A 17,931-nucleotide genomic window follows, 5' to 3' on the forward strand; every position below is an offset into this window, starting at 1 on the left:
ACAAGAAAACATTTTAGATGATATTATATTCTCATGATAATATCCTCTCTACGTGAAGTTGGCTTCTTAGACCTTGACCTTACATCAAGCATATGCTAAAGGGACCTTACATACACTTTGAAAAGGGAAGACACGAATCAAATAAAACTAACCAGCTTGAAAGCAATAAGGGAGAACTGAACTTAAACACTTCCACACTGGTTTCAACAATAATTTGTTTCCAGAACAAGGAAAAGTTCCGAACTGTATTTGTACCCCTTCTTTACCAACTCCAGACTACCACATCCTTTTCCACAACTGCCAGCCACACGCATACACATTCGCGTCTTGTGTTTGGATCTGGCCCTCAGGCGATCTTAGCCAGCCACTGCTCCAAGTCCTGGATGTCAGCAGAGCGAGCGTCCCCTCTTCCGCCCTTGGCACTGCACTCCAGGAACTCCACTTTGAGGGGTAACTGTGAGAACTCAAATTCTCTGCCTTTCTTTCCCAGCTGAGCAGTGGCACTGCTAGAACTGTCCAGTACGCTGGGGGCAGCAGAACGGGTGACTCGTAGAGTATTGCTGTGAGACAAAAGGAAAATGAGTCAGGAAGCAAAAAGAGCTTAACGTTTATATAACAATTAAAGGCCTTTAGGAAGTCATATTAATTCCTAAATATTTCAGCACTCATTGAAATACTTCATCATAAAACTGTCCATTATGCTATTAGGATTGTTGAATATTTGCATGTATAGGTCACTCTCTTGGACAGACAGGATACGGATCCAACCTAACATGGCCAGATGACAGGAGGTTTCTAATGAACCAAGGTCACACCAACCTTCTTCCAGTTCAGTGCCCCCTTCTACTAGGATTTCCTGCATGATGCCATGTTAAGCTATAGTTTTAAATTACCCGCTATAAGTATTATAAAACCTTTCTGAAGTTTCTGAAAGTGAAGTGTGGGTAGATAGGGTATTTATATTTACCTTGAGTCTATCTGGATACAGAGCTTAGAAATCCACAAACTACAGACTCTCATATCCAGTTTGGGTACAATTACTATTCTCCAATCTCTTTAACCACTAACACTTTCCCAATTTAAGTCACTTAACTGCCACCTGCTGACCCTAATAAGAATTGCAAAAACAAAGCTCATTTGTCTACTTCTCTCCCCCTTTCTGCTGTCCAGAAGCAGAGGAATACAGGCTGACAATGTGCTTTCTTACAAAATAAAGCATTTCTTGGTGCTGTAAGATTTCATGAAAACTAGAGAAGAATCCACAGGAAAACTAAATACCTTGCTTAGAAAGACACACATAGATGGAAAACGTATTTTAAAAACAAATAATACAGGGAAAAGCATTTGGGGAGGAGCACGTAGGGCCTTCTAAGCAAGGTGGTGGGTCCATGGGTATTCTTCACCTTACTATTCTTTAACCTCAATATATGTATCACATATACTCTTTTACATGTAATATATTTTACAATTAAAAAAAAACTCAAAAGGAAAAAAAGACATTATATTCAGCTCTTGCCATAAGGCCATGTAAACATAGTAAATCTTGTAATTCAGAAGACTATGAAATGCTTCAAAGCTGATAAGGCCTAATTCTCATAAACACAGGATTAAACTAAATTTAGACTCCTAATTTAACTGATATTAACCTTTATAACTTTTTTTTTTTTAATGGCTGTGTGGGGTTCGTTGCACGTGGGCTTTCTTTAGTTGCGGTGAGTGGGGACTGCCCTTTGTTGTGGTGCACAGGCTTCTCATTGCAGTGGCTTCTTTTGTCACGGAGCATGGGCTCTAGGCGCGCGGGCTCAGTAGTTGTGGCTCGCGGGCTCTAGAGTGCAGGCTCAGTAGTTGTGGCAGAGGGGCTTAGTTGCTCTGCGGCATGTGGGATCTTCCTGGAGCAGGGCTCGAACCCGTGTTCCCTGCATTGGCAGGCGGATTCTTAACCACTGCGCCACCAGGGAAGCCCCCTTTTATAACTTTTTAACATTTTATTTCACTGCTGTATAATACAGCATTTCTTTCTGTATTGTTTTTCTACGGCCCTTTAGAGTGAAAAACAAATGGACTAAGGAAAACGTGTTTTAAACATGGGAAGACTTGGACTATGCTGTTTAAAAAAATGGATATACAAATATTATGACTGTTTTTGTCCAAAAGATAATTCTCAACAACTGCAACAGAAATGTTAGAAAAACAAATCAGCTAATTCCAATTTTTTTAGCTTAATGACAAGCAATATGCAGTCTCAAAAGAGTGAACGTCAAGAATAGGAGAAGAGGTGATGAACATGCAATTTCAGAAAGGACAGAAACCACTGAAAGTGACACCAGCAAGATGGCAGAATGGGAGTTTTCAGCTCAAGTCCTCTCACAGAAACGTCAATTTGAATAACCATCCACACAGAAGAATACCTTCATGAGAGGTAAGAAATCCAGGTTAGAGATTACAGCAGCTGGGTATAACATAGAAATAAGAAAAGATGCATTGAAGAGGGTAGAAAGGACAGTTCCACATTACTCACGTTACTGCTCCTGCAAGCCTGAACAATGCAGCATGGAGAGATATGATTCACACAGGGGAAGGAGAGTGAAGTGAGCACCTACTGTGTCATGGAACCTAGCTCCTGGCCAGCCCCAGTAGACACAGGTACCTGGACAGCCATGACAGATTCAGTTTCCAGGCCAGCTTCCATGGACCCAGGCAGTAGGCCCACCCACCCACAAACCCAGAAGCAAAGCCAACCTGCCTAGGGACTCCAGCAGCAAGCCCACCCAGAACCTCTGGCTGGACTGACTAGAGAAGTGCTTTCTCTGACAAAGTTAGTCTATAAAGACTAGAAGGAGTGATTACTTTTTCAAATGTGCAGACACCAAAATAAGGACACAAGGATCATGAAAAATCAGGGAAACATGACACCACCAAAGAAAGAAGATAAAGCACCAATAACTGACCCTAAAGAAATGGAGATCTACAAAGTGCCTGGCAAAGAATTCAAAATAATCATCTGAAAGTCCCATAAGCTATAAAATAACACAGAAAACTCAACAAAATGAGGGAAAGAGTAAGTGAACAAAATCAGAAAGTCAACAAAGATATAGAAACCACGAAAAACAAAAATTCTGGAGCTGAAGAACACAATGACTGGATGTGAAAAATTCAACAGCAGACTCAATCAAGCAGAACAAAGAATCGGAGAGCTTGAGCACAGGTAACTTGAAATTACTCTGTGAGAAAAACAAAAAGAAAAAGTGAAAAAGAGTGAAGAAAGTCTTATGGGCATCATAAAAGGAACCGATATATACATTATGGAAGTCTCAGAAAGAGCAGATAAAGACAAAGAATCAGAAAGCTTATTTAAAAAAATAATGATAGAAAACTCCCAAATCTGGGGAGGGAAATGAACATCCAGATCCACTAAGCCCCTAAAACCCCAAATGGATTAAACATAAAGAGAGCTTTAATGAGACACATTATAATCAAACTGACAAAAGTCAAAGACAGAATGTTGAAAGCATTAAGAGAAAGGCCAACTGTCACAAACAAGGGAAAATCCGTAAGACTAAAAGTGGATCTCGTAGCAGAAACCTTGCAGGCCAGTGGAGAGTGGGATGATATATTCAAAATGCTGAAAGAAAAAAATTGCTATCCAAGAATACTATACCCAGCAAAACTGTCCTTCAGATATGAAGGAGAGACAAAAGCTTTCCCAAACACACAAAAGCTGCAGTTCATCACTACTAGTCCTGCCTTTTAAGAAATGCTAAAGGGAGTTCTTCAAGGTGAAGTAAAACTAATCAAGAACATGAAAACATATGAAAGTATAAAACTCACTGTAACAGTAAGCATATACTAAAATTTAGAATACTCTAGTATTGTAATTGTGATACATAAATCATTTTTAACTCTAGCATAAAAGCTAACGACAAAAGTAATAAAAATAACTATGACTACAATAATTTATTAATGGATACACAATATAAAAAGATGTAAATTGTGACATGAGTAACATAAAATGTGGGGGAAGGAGAAGTTAATGTATACAAATTTTTGTATACAGTCAAAGTTGTTATCAGCTTAAATTAGACTGTCAGTATTATAAGATGTTTTATATAAGCCATGACAGTCACAAAGAAAATACCTGTAGTAGACACACAAAATAAAGAGAAAAAAGTCAAAGCATAACAATACAAAAAAAATCATCAAATTACAAAGGAAGAGAGGAGACAAAGGAACTATGAAACAGTCAGAAAACAATCAACAAAACAGAATAAGTTCTTACCTATCAATAATTACTTTAAATGTAAATGGTTTAAATTACCAATCAAAACAGAGTGGATGAATGGATAAAAAAACAAGCTTGAGCTACATGCTATCTCCAAGAGATACACTCTCGATTTAAGGTTCAAAGTAAAGGGACAGAAAAACATATTCTATACAAATGATAAACAAAAGAGAGTAGGGCTGAATACATAAATATCAACAAAATAGACTAAGTCAAAAATTGTCACAAGACACAAAGAAGGTTATCATATAATAAAGGGGCCAATTCATCAAGAGGATAAAATAATTGTGTATATATACATATATATATGCACCCAACATCAGAGAACCTAAATAAATAAATGGGATACATCACATTAACAGGATGAAGGATAAAAATCTTATGATCATCTCAATAGATTCGGAAAAGGCATATGACAAAATTCAACATCCTTTCATGATAAGAACTCAACAAAATAGTTACAGAAGGTATGTACCTCAAAATAACAAGTGCCATATATGACAAGCCCACAGATAACATCATACTCAATGGTGAAAGTTAAAAGCTTTTCCTGTAAGATCAGGAACAAGATAAGGATGCCTACTCCTGCCACTTCTATTCAACATAGTACTGGAAGTCCTAGACAGAGCAATTAGGCAAAAAAAGAAACAAAAGGCATCAAAATCAGAAAGGAAGAAGTAAAATTATCTCTGATTTCAGATCACTTGATCTTAAATATAGTAAAACATAAAAGACCCCCCCCCAAAAAAAACCAGAACTAATAGACTCAGTAAAATTGCAGGATACAAAATCAACACACAAAAACAAGTTCTGTTTCTATGCAGTACTAATGAACTATCAGGAAAAGAAATTAACAAAACAATTCCATTTATAATAGCATCAAAAACAATAAAATACTTACGCATAAATTTAACAAAGTAGGTGAGAGATCTGTACACTGAAAGCTATAAAACAGTGATGAAAGAAACTGAAGACACAAATAAATGGAAAAATACCCCTTGTTCATATGTTGGAATAATTTACATTGCTAAAATGTCCATCTATAGGGGACTTCCCTGGTGGTCCAGTGGTTAAGAATCCGCCTTCCAATGCAGGGGATGTGGGTTCAATCTCTGGTCAGGGAACTAAGATCCCACATGCCACAGGGCAACTAAGCCTGCACACCACAACTACTAAGCCCACGTGCCACAAACTACAGAGCCCACTCTCCCCAAACTACTCTCTGGAGCCTGCACGCCACAATTAGAGAGAAGCCCGCAGGCTGCAACAAAAGATCCCACGTGCCACAACTTAGACCCGATGCAAACAAAAAAATCTCCATCTATAAATTTAATGGAACCTCAATCAATATTCCAATGGAATTTTTCACAGAAAGAGAAGAAACAATGGTAGAATTCATATGGAACCACAAAAGAACTATAATACTCAAAGTAATCTTGAGTAAGAACAATAAATCTGGAGGCATCACAATTCCAGATTTCAAATTATATTGCAAACCTATAGTAATCAAAACAATATGGTACTACAAAAAGACATATAGATCAATGGAATAGAATAGAGAGTCCAGCACAAACCCATGCATATACAGTCAACTAATCTTCAACAAGGATGACAAGAGTATACTATAGGAAAAGGACAGTCTCTTCAATAAACGGTGCTGGGAAAACTGGATATCTATGTGCAAAAGAATGAAACTGTGTATGTTATACGATACACAAAATCAACTCAAAATGGATTAAAGACTTAAATATAAGACCTGAAGCCATAAAAATCCAAGAAGAAAATGCTCACTGACATTGGTGTTGTGGAAATTAGTTTTAAGATATAAGACCAAAATCAAACAACAAAGCAAACATAAACAAGTGTGATTGTATCAAACTAAAAAGCTTGTGCACAGCAAAGGAAAGAATCAACAAAATGAAAAGATAACCTATGGAATGGGGGAAAATATTTGCAAACCATATATCTGATAAGGGTTAATATCCAAAATATGGGATTTAGCAATATGTTTTTGGATCTGTCCAAAAACATACAACCCAGTAACAAAAAACCCAAATAATCCAATTTAAAAAATGGGCAAAGGACCTGAACAGACATAGAGGACATATGAATAGACAACAAGTACATGAAAAGATGCTAAACATCACTATTCATCAGGGAAATGCAAATCAAAACCACAGTGAGATGTCACTTCACACCTGACAGAATTACTAACATTAGAAAAAAAAAGATAAGTGTTGGTAAAGATATGGAGAAAAGGGAACCTTGGTACATTGTTGGTGGGTATGTAAATTGGTACAGCTATTATAGAAAACAGCACTGAGATTCCTCAAAAAATTACAAACAGAACCACTACCATATGAATCAGCAATTCCACTTCTGGACAGTTATCTGAAGGAATTGAAATCAGGATCTCGGAGAGGTATATGCCTTCCATGTTCACTGCAGCATTATTAATAATAGCCAATATATGGAAGCAACCTAAATGTCCATCGAAGGATGAACAGATAAAGAAAATGTGGAACATATATATAATGGAATATTATTTAGCCCTGCAGAAGAAATTCCTGCCATTTGCAACAACATGGATGGACCTAGAGAACATTATGCTAAGTGAAATAACATAGAGTAAGACAACTACCATTATGATTAATTACACTTATATGTGGAATCTAAAACAGTCAAACACATGGAAGCAAAGAGTAGAATGGTGGTCACCAAGGTGGGGGGCAGGGGGAAATGGAGAGATGATGGTCAAAGGGTATAAAGTTTCAGTTATGCAAATAAGTAAGTGCTAGAGATTCTACTATATAGCATAGTATTCACTATACACTTAAAATTTGCTAATAGGGTAGATCTTATGTTAAGTGTTCTCATGAAATACATACACACACAAATAATAAAGTATGTAGGAAGAAACTCTGGGAAGTAATGGATATTTTTATGGCCTGGATGGTGATGATGGTTTCACAGGTGTATGCTTATCCCCAAATTGAGTTGTATACATCAAATATGCACAGCTTTTTACATATCAATTATACCTCAATAAAGGGGTTAAAATTTTCTTTTGATATTCAATTTGAAGGCATGATGTATTTGATAAATCTAATTGAATGGCTAACTTTTCTTCTATTATATATTAAAAAGTTTAAAGCACATGGGATTGAATATATCATTCTCAATTGAAAAAAAAAAACCAACAAGCCACAGAAAATGACAGACCAGGGCTGGTAAAATTTTTCTGTAAAGAGCCATAAATTAGATATTTTGGGCTTGTGGGTGATATTTAGTCTCTGCCACATATTTTTCTACTCTTCTTCTTTTCTTACCTGTCCTATAAAAATGCGAAACTACTCTTTGTTGGCAGACCCTCAATGGGAGTTTGTCAACACCTGAAGCAAACCATATTCTACTAGACTCTAAGCTCCTGAGTACAGGAACAACATCACACTTCTTATAGCCACAAGCTAGAGCAGGTCATGGCATATTTAGACAAATTATAGGTGCTTATTAAATGAGCAAAGGAGAATATAAATGATAATGGGAAAAAATTTACTAAAAGTTGAATTTGTACAATATTTCCTCATCAGATTCTTTTATTAAAAATATCCTTACAGGGCTTCCCTGGTGGCACAGTGGTTGAGAGTCCACCTGCTGATGCAGGGGACATGGGTTTGTGCCCTGGTCTGGGAAGATCCCACATGCCGCAGAGCGGCTGGGCCCGTAAGCCATGGCTGCTGAGCCTGCGCGTCCGGAGCCTGTGCTCCGCAACGGGAGAGGCCACAACAGTGAGAGGCCTGCATACCGCAAAAAAAAAAAAAAAAAAAAAAAAAAAAAAAAAAATATATATATATATATATATCTCCTTACATAACAGCATAAGAAAACATAACTTGCTCTATTATAATGTTGATTGTATCTCCTATGTAAGCAACCTGTTAGCTAACTCTTACAAATCAGCAGAACACAGAGATATGCTAGATTCCTTAAAATTCAAAAGCTTATAGCTCAATTCACAAATTTTTTTTTTAAACATTATTTATTTATTTATTTTGCAGGCTGCATTCTTAGACTTTGAAGATCAGGCTTCAGGGTTCATATTATTATTTTATTTTATTTTATTTTTTGCGGTACGCGGGCCTCCCACTGTTGTGGCCTCTCCCGTTGCGGAGCACAGGCTCCGGACGCACAGGCTCAGCGGCCATGGCTCACGGGCCCAGCCGCTCCACGGCACGCGGGACCCTCCTGAACCGGGGCATGAACCCGCGCCCCCCGCATCGGCAGGCGGACCCCCAACCACTGTGCCACCAGGGAAGCCCCAATTCACAAATTTTTAAACACTAAAATCAAGCTAAATGATATCGCCACATAGCTTGAAAAGAAAAAACACACTACAAGATAGTATCATAGATTTTTATATTCTTCTGAAGTGTTCCCTTCTTGTTCTGTCAACAAAAATTTCCATGGCTTTCAAATTTAGTTTTTAAATCCTTTCATATGTACTATAAACTAGGTCTAGAAACAGTGGGAAAACAAATTGAGCTGTAGTCTCAATAAACCTGAGATTTTCTTTCCACGAAAATTTTAAATATCTATAAACATCCCATTAATACTTTTTACAGTTCCATTAATTCTGTTGTCAATTATTTAACAAGTATATTTCACACCAATCTTCAGGCTAATTGTGATAACCATACAAAACCAAAGACCTTAAGCAATATATACATATTTCCTAAGTGTTAAGAGATACAGTTAACCAATAGGACTTATTCTTACTTACATTTCTTTTTCAAGCTGCTGCTGAATTAACTTTGCTGATTTTGCCATTGTAATGTCTGTAAAGAAATAAAGACACTGCTGTTGTTTAAAGCAGAAGGGGTCTTTTCCCAAGACTTCTTGCACATATGGAAAATTCCTATTTACACCAGTAAGTTTCTTTGCCCCACCATTAAAAAAAAATTTTTATGTTACATTGGATTATAGTTGACTTACAATGTTGTGTTAGTTTCAGGTGCACAGCAAAGTGATCCAGTTACACATATACATATATCTATTCTTTTTCAAATTCTTTTCCCATCTAGGTTATTACAGAATACTGAGCAGAGTTCCCTGTGCTATACAGTAGGTCCTTGCTGGTTATCTATTTTAAATATAGTAATGAGTATATGTCAATCCCAAACTCCCAATTTATCCCTCCCTACAACCCCACCATTTTTTTAAAGATCTTTTTTTTTTTAATTTATTTTTATTCTTATTTTATTTATTTATTTTTGGCTGTGTTGGGTTTTTGTTGCTGCACATGGGCTTTCTCTAGCTGTGGCGAGTGGGGGCTACTCTTTGTTGCAGGGTGTGGGCTTCTAATTGCGGTGGCTTCTCTTGTTGCAGAGCACGGGCTCTAGGTCGTGGGCTTCAGTAGTTGTGGCACAGAGGCTCAGTAGTTGTGGCTTGCAAGCTCTAGAGCGCAGGCTCAGTAGTTGCGGCACATGGGCTTTGTTGCTCCGTGGCATGTGGGATCTTCCCGAACCAGGGATCAAACCTGTGTCCCCTGCATTGGCAGGCAGATTCTTATCCACTGTGCCACCAGGGAAGCCCGTTTAAAGAGCTTTTTATCACTAGTAGTTCCATTATCAAAGTAAGCTTTATATTTGCACGAATATTTATATTACAATAATGCTTACAATTAAGCTGGTGACCCTAAAATTGAGAAGCTCTTTCACAGAAGTTTTCCACATCTTACAGACACTTGAAATCAACACATATACTGTATATATAAGTCCAGCCAATGTAATAAGAAGAGAAGCTACCAGCTTTGTGATTTTAACAAGACCCTTCACTCCAACAGAAATACCCTACCTGTCATATAAACCTAAACGAAGAACATTTCCAGCTGATACTAAGATGGTATGTTACGGCATCAAGTGCACTTTGGTAATAAAAAAGCACTGGTTTGGCACCAGCAGAAGCCAAATACATATAGAAGAAATAAAGAGGTCAGGTAATGACCCTAAGACGGATTCCCGATAGGTCACTGATAGGGTTACCACCAGCTCACCTTGGAGAAACGCACTGAGCGTTTCATGGAATGAGAATATTAGGTCTGAAAGAGGATTAAAGATCAACTAGTCCATCTTATTTTTAGTTTTCTAGAAAAGAGAGATTATTTTATGATTCAGGTAACATTGGTTTATAACATGCTTCATGTGTACAACATTATGATTCAATTTGTGTATACACTACACCTTGCTTACTACCAAAAATTTAGTTTCCATCCATCACCATACAGTAGTGGGTGCAAATATCTTTCTGAGTTAGTGTTTCCATTATCTTTGGATAAATACCCAGAAGTGGAATAGCTGGATCCCATGGCAGTTCTATTCTTAATTTTTTGAGGACTATCCATACTGTTTCCCACAGTGGCTGCATTTACATCCCCATCAACAGTGCACAAGTGTTCCATTTTCTCCACATCATTACCCACACATGTTATTTCTTCTCTTTTTGACAACAGTCACTCTAACAGTTGTGAGGTAATGTCTAATTGTGGCTTTGATTGGCATTTCCCTAATAATTAATGATGTTCATCTTCACTAGTGATGAATATCTTCATATGTGCCTGCTGACCATTTGTATATCTTTTCTGGAAAAACATCTATTCAGGTTATCTGCCCATTTTTAAATCAGGTTTTTTGTTGTTGTTGAGTTGTATGGGTTCTTTATATATTTTGGATATTAACCCCTTATCAGATAATATGATTTGACAATATCTTCTCCCAGTCAGTAGGCTGTCTTTTCATTTTGTTGATGGTTTCCTTTGCTGTGCTGTGCTGTGCTCTGCTTTGCTTTTTAGCTTGATATAGTACCACCTGTTTATGTTTGCTTTTGTTTGCCTTGCCTGAGGAGGCAGCTCCGAAAACATATTGCTAAATCCCACGTCACAGTCCAAACTCCCTGTGTTCTTCTAGGAGTTTTATGGTTTCAGGTCGCCTGTTCAATCCTTTAATCCACTTTTGAGTTGATTTTTGTGTATGGTATAAGAAAATAGTCTACTTTCATTCTTTTGCACGTGGCTGTACAGTTTTCCCAACACCATTTACTGAAGACACTGTTCTGTCTCCATTGTTGTTCTTTGCGCCTTTGTTGTAAATTAATCGTCTATATGTTTATTTCTGGGCTCTCAGTTCTGTTCCATTGACCTGTAGGTCTGTTTTTCTGCCAAATACCATGCTGTTTTGACTACTATAGCTTTGTAGTAATATGTAAGGAATTTTTGTTCCATTTCTGCAAAAAATGGCATTAGGATTTTGACAGGGATTGCTGCAATGAATCTGCAGATTGCTTTAGGTAAAACAGACATTTTAACAATGTTAATTCTTACAGTCTACGAGCATGAAATATCTTGCCATTTCTTTGTGTCTTCCATTTCTCTCAACAATGATTTATAGTTTTTACTGTATTGTGGGATCTTAGTTCCCTGACCAGGGATTGAACCTGCACCCTCAGCAGTGAAAGTGTGGAGTTCTAACCACTGGACTGCCAGGGAATTCCCATCCTTGGTTAAATTTATTCCTGGGTATTTTATTGTTTTTGCTGCAATTTTAAATGGGACTGTTTTCTTAATTTCTCTGTTTGTTTGTTGTTGGTGTACAGAAACACAACAGATTTTTGTATATTGAGTTTGCACCCTGCAACTTTACTGTATTCATTTATTATTTCTAATAGGTTTTTGGTGGAGTCTTTAGCTATGTTGAATGAGAGTGGCAAGAGATGGGCATCCTTGTCTTGTTCCTGATCTTAGAGGGATAGCTTTCAGTTTTTCACAGTTAAGTATGATGTCAGCTGTGGGTTTGACATGTGGGCATAGCCTTTATTAAGTTGAGGTACATTCTTTCTATACCCATTTTATTGTCTTTATCCTAAGTGGATGTTGAATTCTGTCAAATGCTTTTTCTTCATTTATTGAGATGATCATGACTTTTAAAATGTTTTATCATGTTGATTGACTTGCAGATGTTGAATCCCCCTTGATCACAGTGTATGATCCTTTTAATGTATTGTTCTACTTGGTTTGCTAATATTTTGTTGAAGATTTCTGCATCTATGTTTATCAGAGATACTGGCTTGTAATTTTCTTTTTTTGTGTTATCCTTGTCTGGCTTTGATATCAGGGTAATGTTGACCTCATAAAATGAGTTAGGAAGTGTTCCCTCCTCTTCAACTTTTTTGGAAGAGTTTAAGAAGAATGGATATTAAATCTTCTTTGAACATTTGGTAGAATTTACTAGTGAAGCTGTCTGGTCCTGGACTTTTGTTTTTTTTTGGAAGGCTTTTGATTACTGTTTTAATCTCCTTCCTAGTTATCAGTCTATTCAGATTTTCTATTTCTTCAAGATTCAGTCTTGGAAAGTTGATTGTTAAGAATGTATTCATTTCTTCTAGGCTGTCCAATTTGTTGGTGTAGTTATTCACAGTATTCTCTTATAACCCTTTGTATTTCTGTGAGATCTGTTGTAATTTCTCCTCTTTCATTTCTGATTTTATTTATATGAGCCTCCTCTCTTTTTTTCTTAGTCTAGCTAAAGGTTTGTCAATTTTGTTTATCTTTTCAAAGAACAAGCTCTTAGTTTCATTGATCTTTTCTACTATCTTTTTAGTCTCTACTTCATTTATTTCTGCTGGCTTTTAGTATTTCCTTCCTTCTACTGACTTTGGGCTTAGTTTGTTCTTTTTCTAGTTCCTTTAGGTGTAAGGACTGTTGGAGATTTTTCTTGTTTCTTGAGGTAGGCAAGTATTGCTATAAACTTGTACTGCTTTTGATGCATCCTATTGATCTGGTATGCCTCATTTTCATTTATCTTCAGGTATTTTTATTTCCTCCTTTCCTCCTCATTGACCTAATAGTTGTTCAGTAGCATGTTGTTTAGTCTCCACATATTTGTGATTTTTTCAGCTTTCTTCTTGTAGTTGATTTCTAGTTTCCAATCTTTGTGGTAGGAAAAGATGCCCGATATGATTTCTGTGTTACATTTATTGAAACTTGTTTTGTGTCCCAGCATATGGTCTATCCTTGAGAATGTTCCATGTGCGCTTGAGAAGAATGTGTATTCTGCTGCTTTGGGATGGAATGTTTTATTTATATACATGTACATATGTATGTATGTATGTACGTGAGTGTGTGTATATATATTCCACCTGATGTAATGCTTCATTTAAGGCCAATGGTTCCTTGTTAACGTTCTGTCTAGATAATCAATTCACTGATGTAAGTGGGATGTTAAACTCCCCTACTATTATTGCTGTCAATTTCTTCATTTATGTCTGTTAATAATTCCTTTCATGTTTTAATGCTCCTATGTTAGATGCTTATATATTAATAAATGTTACATCTTCTTGATGGATTGCCCCCTTTATCATTATCTAAGTCCATCTTGTTCTCGTTTGGCTTGAAGCCTATTTGATCTGATCTGAGATGGCTACATCTGCTTTCTTTTGGCTGCCATCTGCTTGGAGTATCATTTTCCATGCCTTCACTTTGAGCCTATGTTTGTCTTTAGAGCTGAGCTGAGTCTCTGGGAGGCAGGACATAGTTGGTTTGTTTTTTAATACATCCAGCCACTCTGTGTCTTTTGATTGGTGAGTTCAATCCACTTATATTTAGGATGATTACTGACAAATGAGGACTAGTACTGCCACTTTATCTTTTGTTTTCTGGTTGCTCTGTATCTCCATTGTTTCTGCCTGACATCTTAGTTGGTGGTTTACTAGTTTCCTCCTAGTTTCATGTCTCTGCTCTAGACTTACATTTTGTGGTTACCATCAGGTTTGTGTAAGACATCTCATAGATAAAAACAGTCCTTTTTCTGCTGATAGGATCTTATCTTCATTTGCCATTATATGGGTTGTTCTTTTCCTCTTCCCCTTTTACATTTTTGTCATCTCAAGTTATCCCTTTTTATATTGTGAGTTCATTACCAAACTGCAGTAGCTATAATTATTTTTACTGCTTTTTCCCCTTTAACCTTTATAATTGTTTAACAACCTATTCTGATGTAAAGTTGCAATTGTCTGATTCTATCTATTTATCACCTTACTCAAAGTATTGTGTACTTTTGTCTCTTCGTTTCAGGTAGGAGAGCTCCTTCCAACATTTCTTGTAAGGCAGGTCTACTGGTAATGAACTCCCTCAGCTTTTGTCTGGGAAAGTCTTTATTTCTCCTTTGTATCTCAAGGATAAGTTTGCTGGAAGGATTCTTGGCAGAGTTTTTGTCTTATAATATTTTGAATAGGCTATCCCATCCTCTCCTGGTCTATACAGTTTCTGCTGAGAAATCTGCTAATAGCTTAATAGGGGTTCCTTTGTAGGCTACTGTCTTTTTTCCTCCGGATGCCTTTAAAATTCTTTATCATTGAATTCTGACAATTTTAACATAATGTGTCCTGGAGAACATCTTTTAGCATTGAGATAATTAAATGTTCTCTTAGCTTTATGGACTTGTATATCCAGTTCCTTCCCTGGGTTTGTGAAATTCTCAGCTATTATTTCTTTAAATAAACTCTCTGCTCCCTTCTCCCTCTCTTCTTCCTCTGGGATAACCATTATCTTTATGAAGGATAATGAAGCTGGATAGTTCTCATAAAATTTTATTTTTAAAAAAATCTTAGTTCTCTCGCCACTCCTACTTGAATCATTTCTAGATCTCTATCTTCAAGCTCACTAATTCTCTCTTCCATATGGTCTGCTCTATTTCCAGTGCTTTCTGATGCATTCTTCCTCTCATTTATTGACATCTTCAGCTCCAGAATTTCTGTTTGGTTCTCTTTTAGACTTTTAATATCTTTGGTAAAGTATTTCTTCTGTCCATTAATTTTATTCCCGAGCTCACTGAACTGCCCTCCTGAGTTCTCCTGTAGCTTGTTTAGTTTCTTCATAACAGCTATTTTGAATTCTCTATCAGTTAGATTACAATCTTCCATGACTTAAGTTTGGCTGCTGGAGAACCGTCGTTTTCTTTTTGTTACACTGTGTACTGTGGTTTTACAGGGTACTTGACAAACTGTTCCTCTGCCAGTGCATTTGAAGTAGCAAATACCTTTCTTATGTAGATAAAGCTTTTTTTTTTTTCTCCTTGATTCTTACAGTTCAACAAGTTGGAAAAGAGGCCTTTCTTTTATCTTGCTACAGCACAGGTGTTGGACTTTTCTCACCTGAGCTGCCTGTGGCTCTGTTTGAGAACTGGCACTTTCCACCCTCTACTACCTCTCCAGATGTGTCACTGGTACCCTCACTATCACGGCTTGAGCTCTGCTGCTGGAGGGAGATGTGGGGAAAAGTGAAGGAGACAGAGTCATGGGCACCTTCGCCACATCTGGGCTTGTCGGGTTTGCGTGCAGCGCTGCCGTGAGCCAGGGGACTGGGGTCACAGGCCCCACCACCGCTGCTGCTGCGGGGTTCCCCGTGGCCAAAGGAGCTACTACAGCCAGGAGGCTGGAGCCATGTGTGCTGTCTTCCCTGTTGCTACAGGGTTCTCTGGGGCTTCAGGCTCAGCCACTGTGGCCAGAGGCTAAGACTGCAGACATTCTTCCACTGTTCCCCCAGTTCTACCTCCTCTCTGTGTTCCAGTCCACCCACCTTCAGAAGTAGACTTGTGGATCTCTCCAGCATCCTCGTGTGTTGGGCAGAGGAACCTTTGTTGAGTTTTGGATGTTTTACTAGTTGTAGAATGAAGGGGAGAGACAAAGAAGGTGTCTCACACCTCATGATGCTGACATCACTCCTAATCTGATTTTAAAGGTATTAAAACTGAAGCCTAGTTTTACTGGCTGAGACTAAAATGTTTTTCATTCTTATGAGGTTAAAGGAAAACACTTCTGCAAACTCTCCTTGATGAAATGTGCTAGATGGCAAACTTGTTTAAAAGGAGAGACTCCATCCTGTCCTTCCTCAACTGTGTATCTGACATGACATACTGTCAAACTGATGAACTTAACTTAGTAAATTAAAATGTTGTACGATTAAAAATAAAACACTGTATCAAAGAATAAATGATAATAATCACTCCTTTGTCGCTCCTTAGAACAGCCTGGTAAGGGAGACTAATGAAAATGCTGGAGTATAAATAAATTTTAAGATTTAAAATCCTTAATTTATAGTTCATTAGCAATTGTCTCTCATCCTCAGTAATAACAATTGTAGATAACTGAATTAATTCTTAGTAACAATCCCAGAAAAATCTCAACTATTATTGCCAGAAAACATGACAGTACCTTGCTTATTGCAAGCGATTAAGAATGACGGTGTGTTCTTCAGACCAATACTGTCAAGGAGGACTTGATACAGAAACTCTGCCACATCTTTCACCTCTCGCTGGAAGGCTGCACTATCCACAACAAACACAATAGCCCTGGAGGGGGAAAAAAAAGAAAAACTGCCATGTGAGTATGCAACAGTGCAGCATTATATTGAAAAATGATATCCTTAATTCTGCCCAATTCAATCCTAATGAATAAAACAAAACAAACTCACATACAGGTGTCTGCACAAGTAATCATACAATACAAATACTTAACAAAGGACTACTTAGTGCTACTATGTATCAATGACTGTATCTAAAAAGACAACAGAAAATGATGCCTCCCCTCAAGTCCAGGAAATTGTCATATACAAAACCATGTGATAAAACACTAGGACAGACCTTGTACCTGCTGTAACAGAAACAAAGAGGAAGATAATTTACATGAAACCAGGTCAGGAAGACTTAAAGGAGGATGTAGTAGTTGAGTGAATTTTAGCCAGACAAAATACTACTGTGGCAAAGACTGTCTGGAAAGTAGTATGTGCAGGGCACAAAGTGGTGGAACAACATGCCTTGGAGAACTCAAGGTAAGCTAATACGCAGGTAGGTGGGGAAATGAAGGAAAACCAGATCAGACTGCAAAGGGGTGCGACACACTGACCTAAAGAGTTTATGCTTTTCTGTCTTACAAAGAATATTAGTGCCTAAATGAAAGACAGATACAACTAAGAGGATAATCAAACTAGAAGCAGAGTGACCAGGTAGGGTCCAACCTAAGGCAGCAACAGTGAGAATCCTCATGTGCCAGAAATAAAGAGATACCAAAGCTAAAGCAAAGCAGTCCAGGGAAACAGCAGATAATAGGCTTTAGGAACGAGGGTTTGAAAGCCCAGGAGATGTGCAACAGCCAACAGGGAGTTGGAAAGCTGGAACTGAACACTCTGTGCAAAGCCTAGTACTTAAAAGCAGTCTAACAGACAGCGGTGTGGGAAAATAACCCAAGAAGAATTGAAGCACCAGGCCTCCTGTGCCACACACAGAAGCAGGGTATGAACTTACACTATCTCATGGTGTAAGATCCCCAAGCAGGAAGATATATAAAAATTGGGCCAGACTCAATGAACTCCTATGGCCCCCAACAGAAGGAAATATGAACCCCTTCTGGAGAGAGGCTTTCATAACCTAAAGCAATTAAAAAAAAAAAAAAAAACAACACAAACAGCAACCACATCAACAGCAAAATCTAACCCCCTTGAACAGGGTATCTGGATCAAAATTACAAAGCACAGTAAATAAACCATTATGAGGGAGAACCACAAAGACAGATTAATCAGCACTCAAAACTAAAAATAATAAAGCAAT

The 17,931-nt window shown here is 37.6% G+C and overlaps 1 protein-coding gene across 1 annotated transcript in view; it reads right to left on the reverse strand.

Moving 5' to 3' along the window:
* Positions 1 to 17,931, reverse strand: part of SRPRB (SRP receptor subunit beta) — a 30,927-nt gene continuing 12,996 nt past the window's right edge. Inside the window, exons 5-7 of the mRNA XM_060099682.1 lie at positions 16,541 to 16,677; positions 9,060 to 9,114; positions 1 to 560 (exon numbers count right to left, since the gene is read on the reverse strand). Coding sequence (XP_059955665.1) covers positions 347 to 560; positions 9,060 to 9,114; positions 16,541 to 16,677 — 406 coding nt within the window. The 3' untranslated portion in view covers positions 1 to 346. The remainder of the gene's footprint in view (positions 561 to 9,059; positions 9,115 to 16,540; positions 16,678 to 17,931) is intronic.

Source organism: Mesoplodon densirostris, chromosome 5 (assembly GCF_025265405.1).
Source record: "Mesoplodon densirostris isolate mMesDen1 chromosome 5, mMesDen1 primary haplotype, whole genome shotgun sequence".
NCBI classification, from domain to species: Eukaryota; Metazoa; Chordata; class Mammalia; order Artiodactyla; family Ziphiidae; genus Mesoplodon; species Mesoplodon densirostris.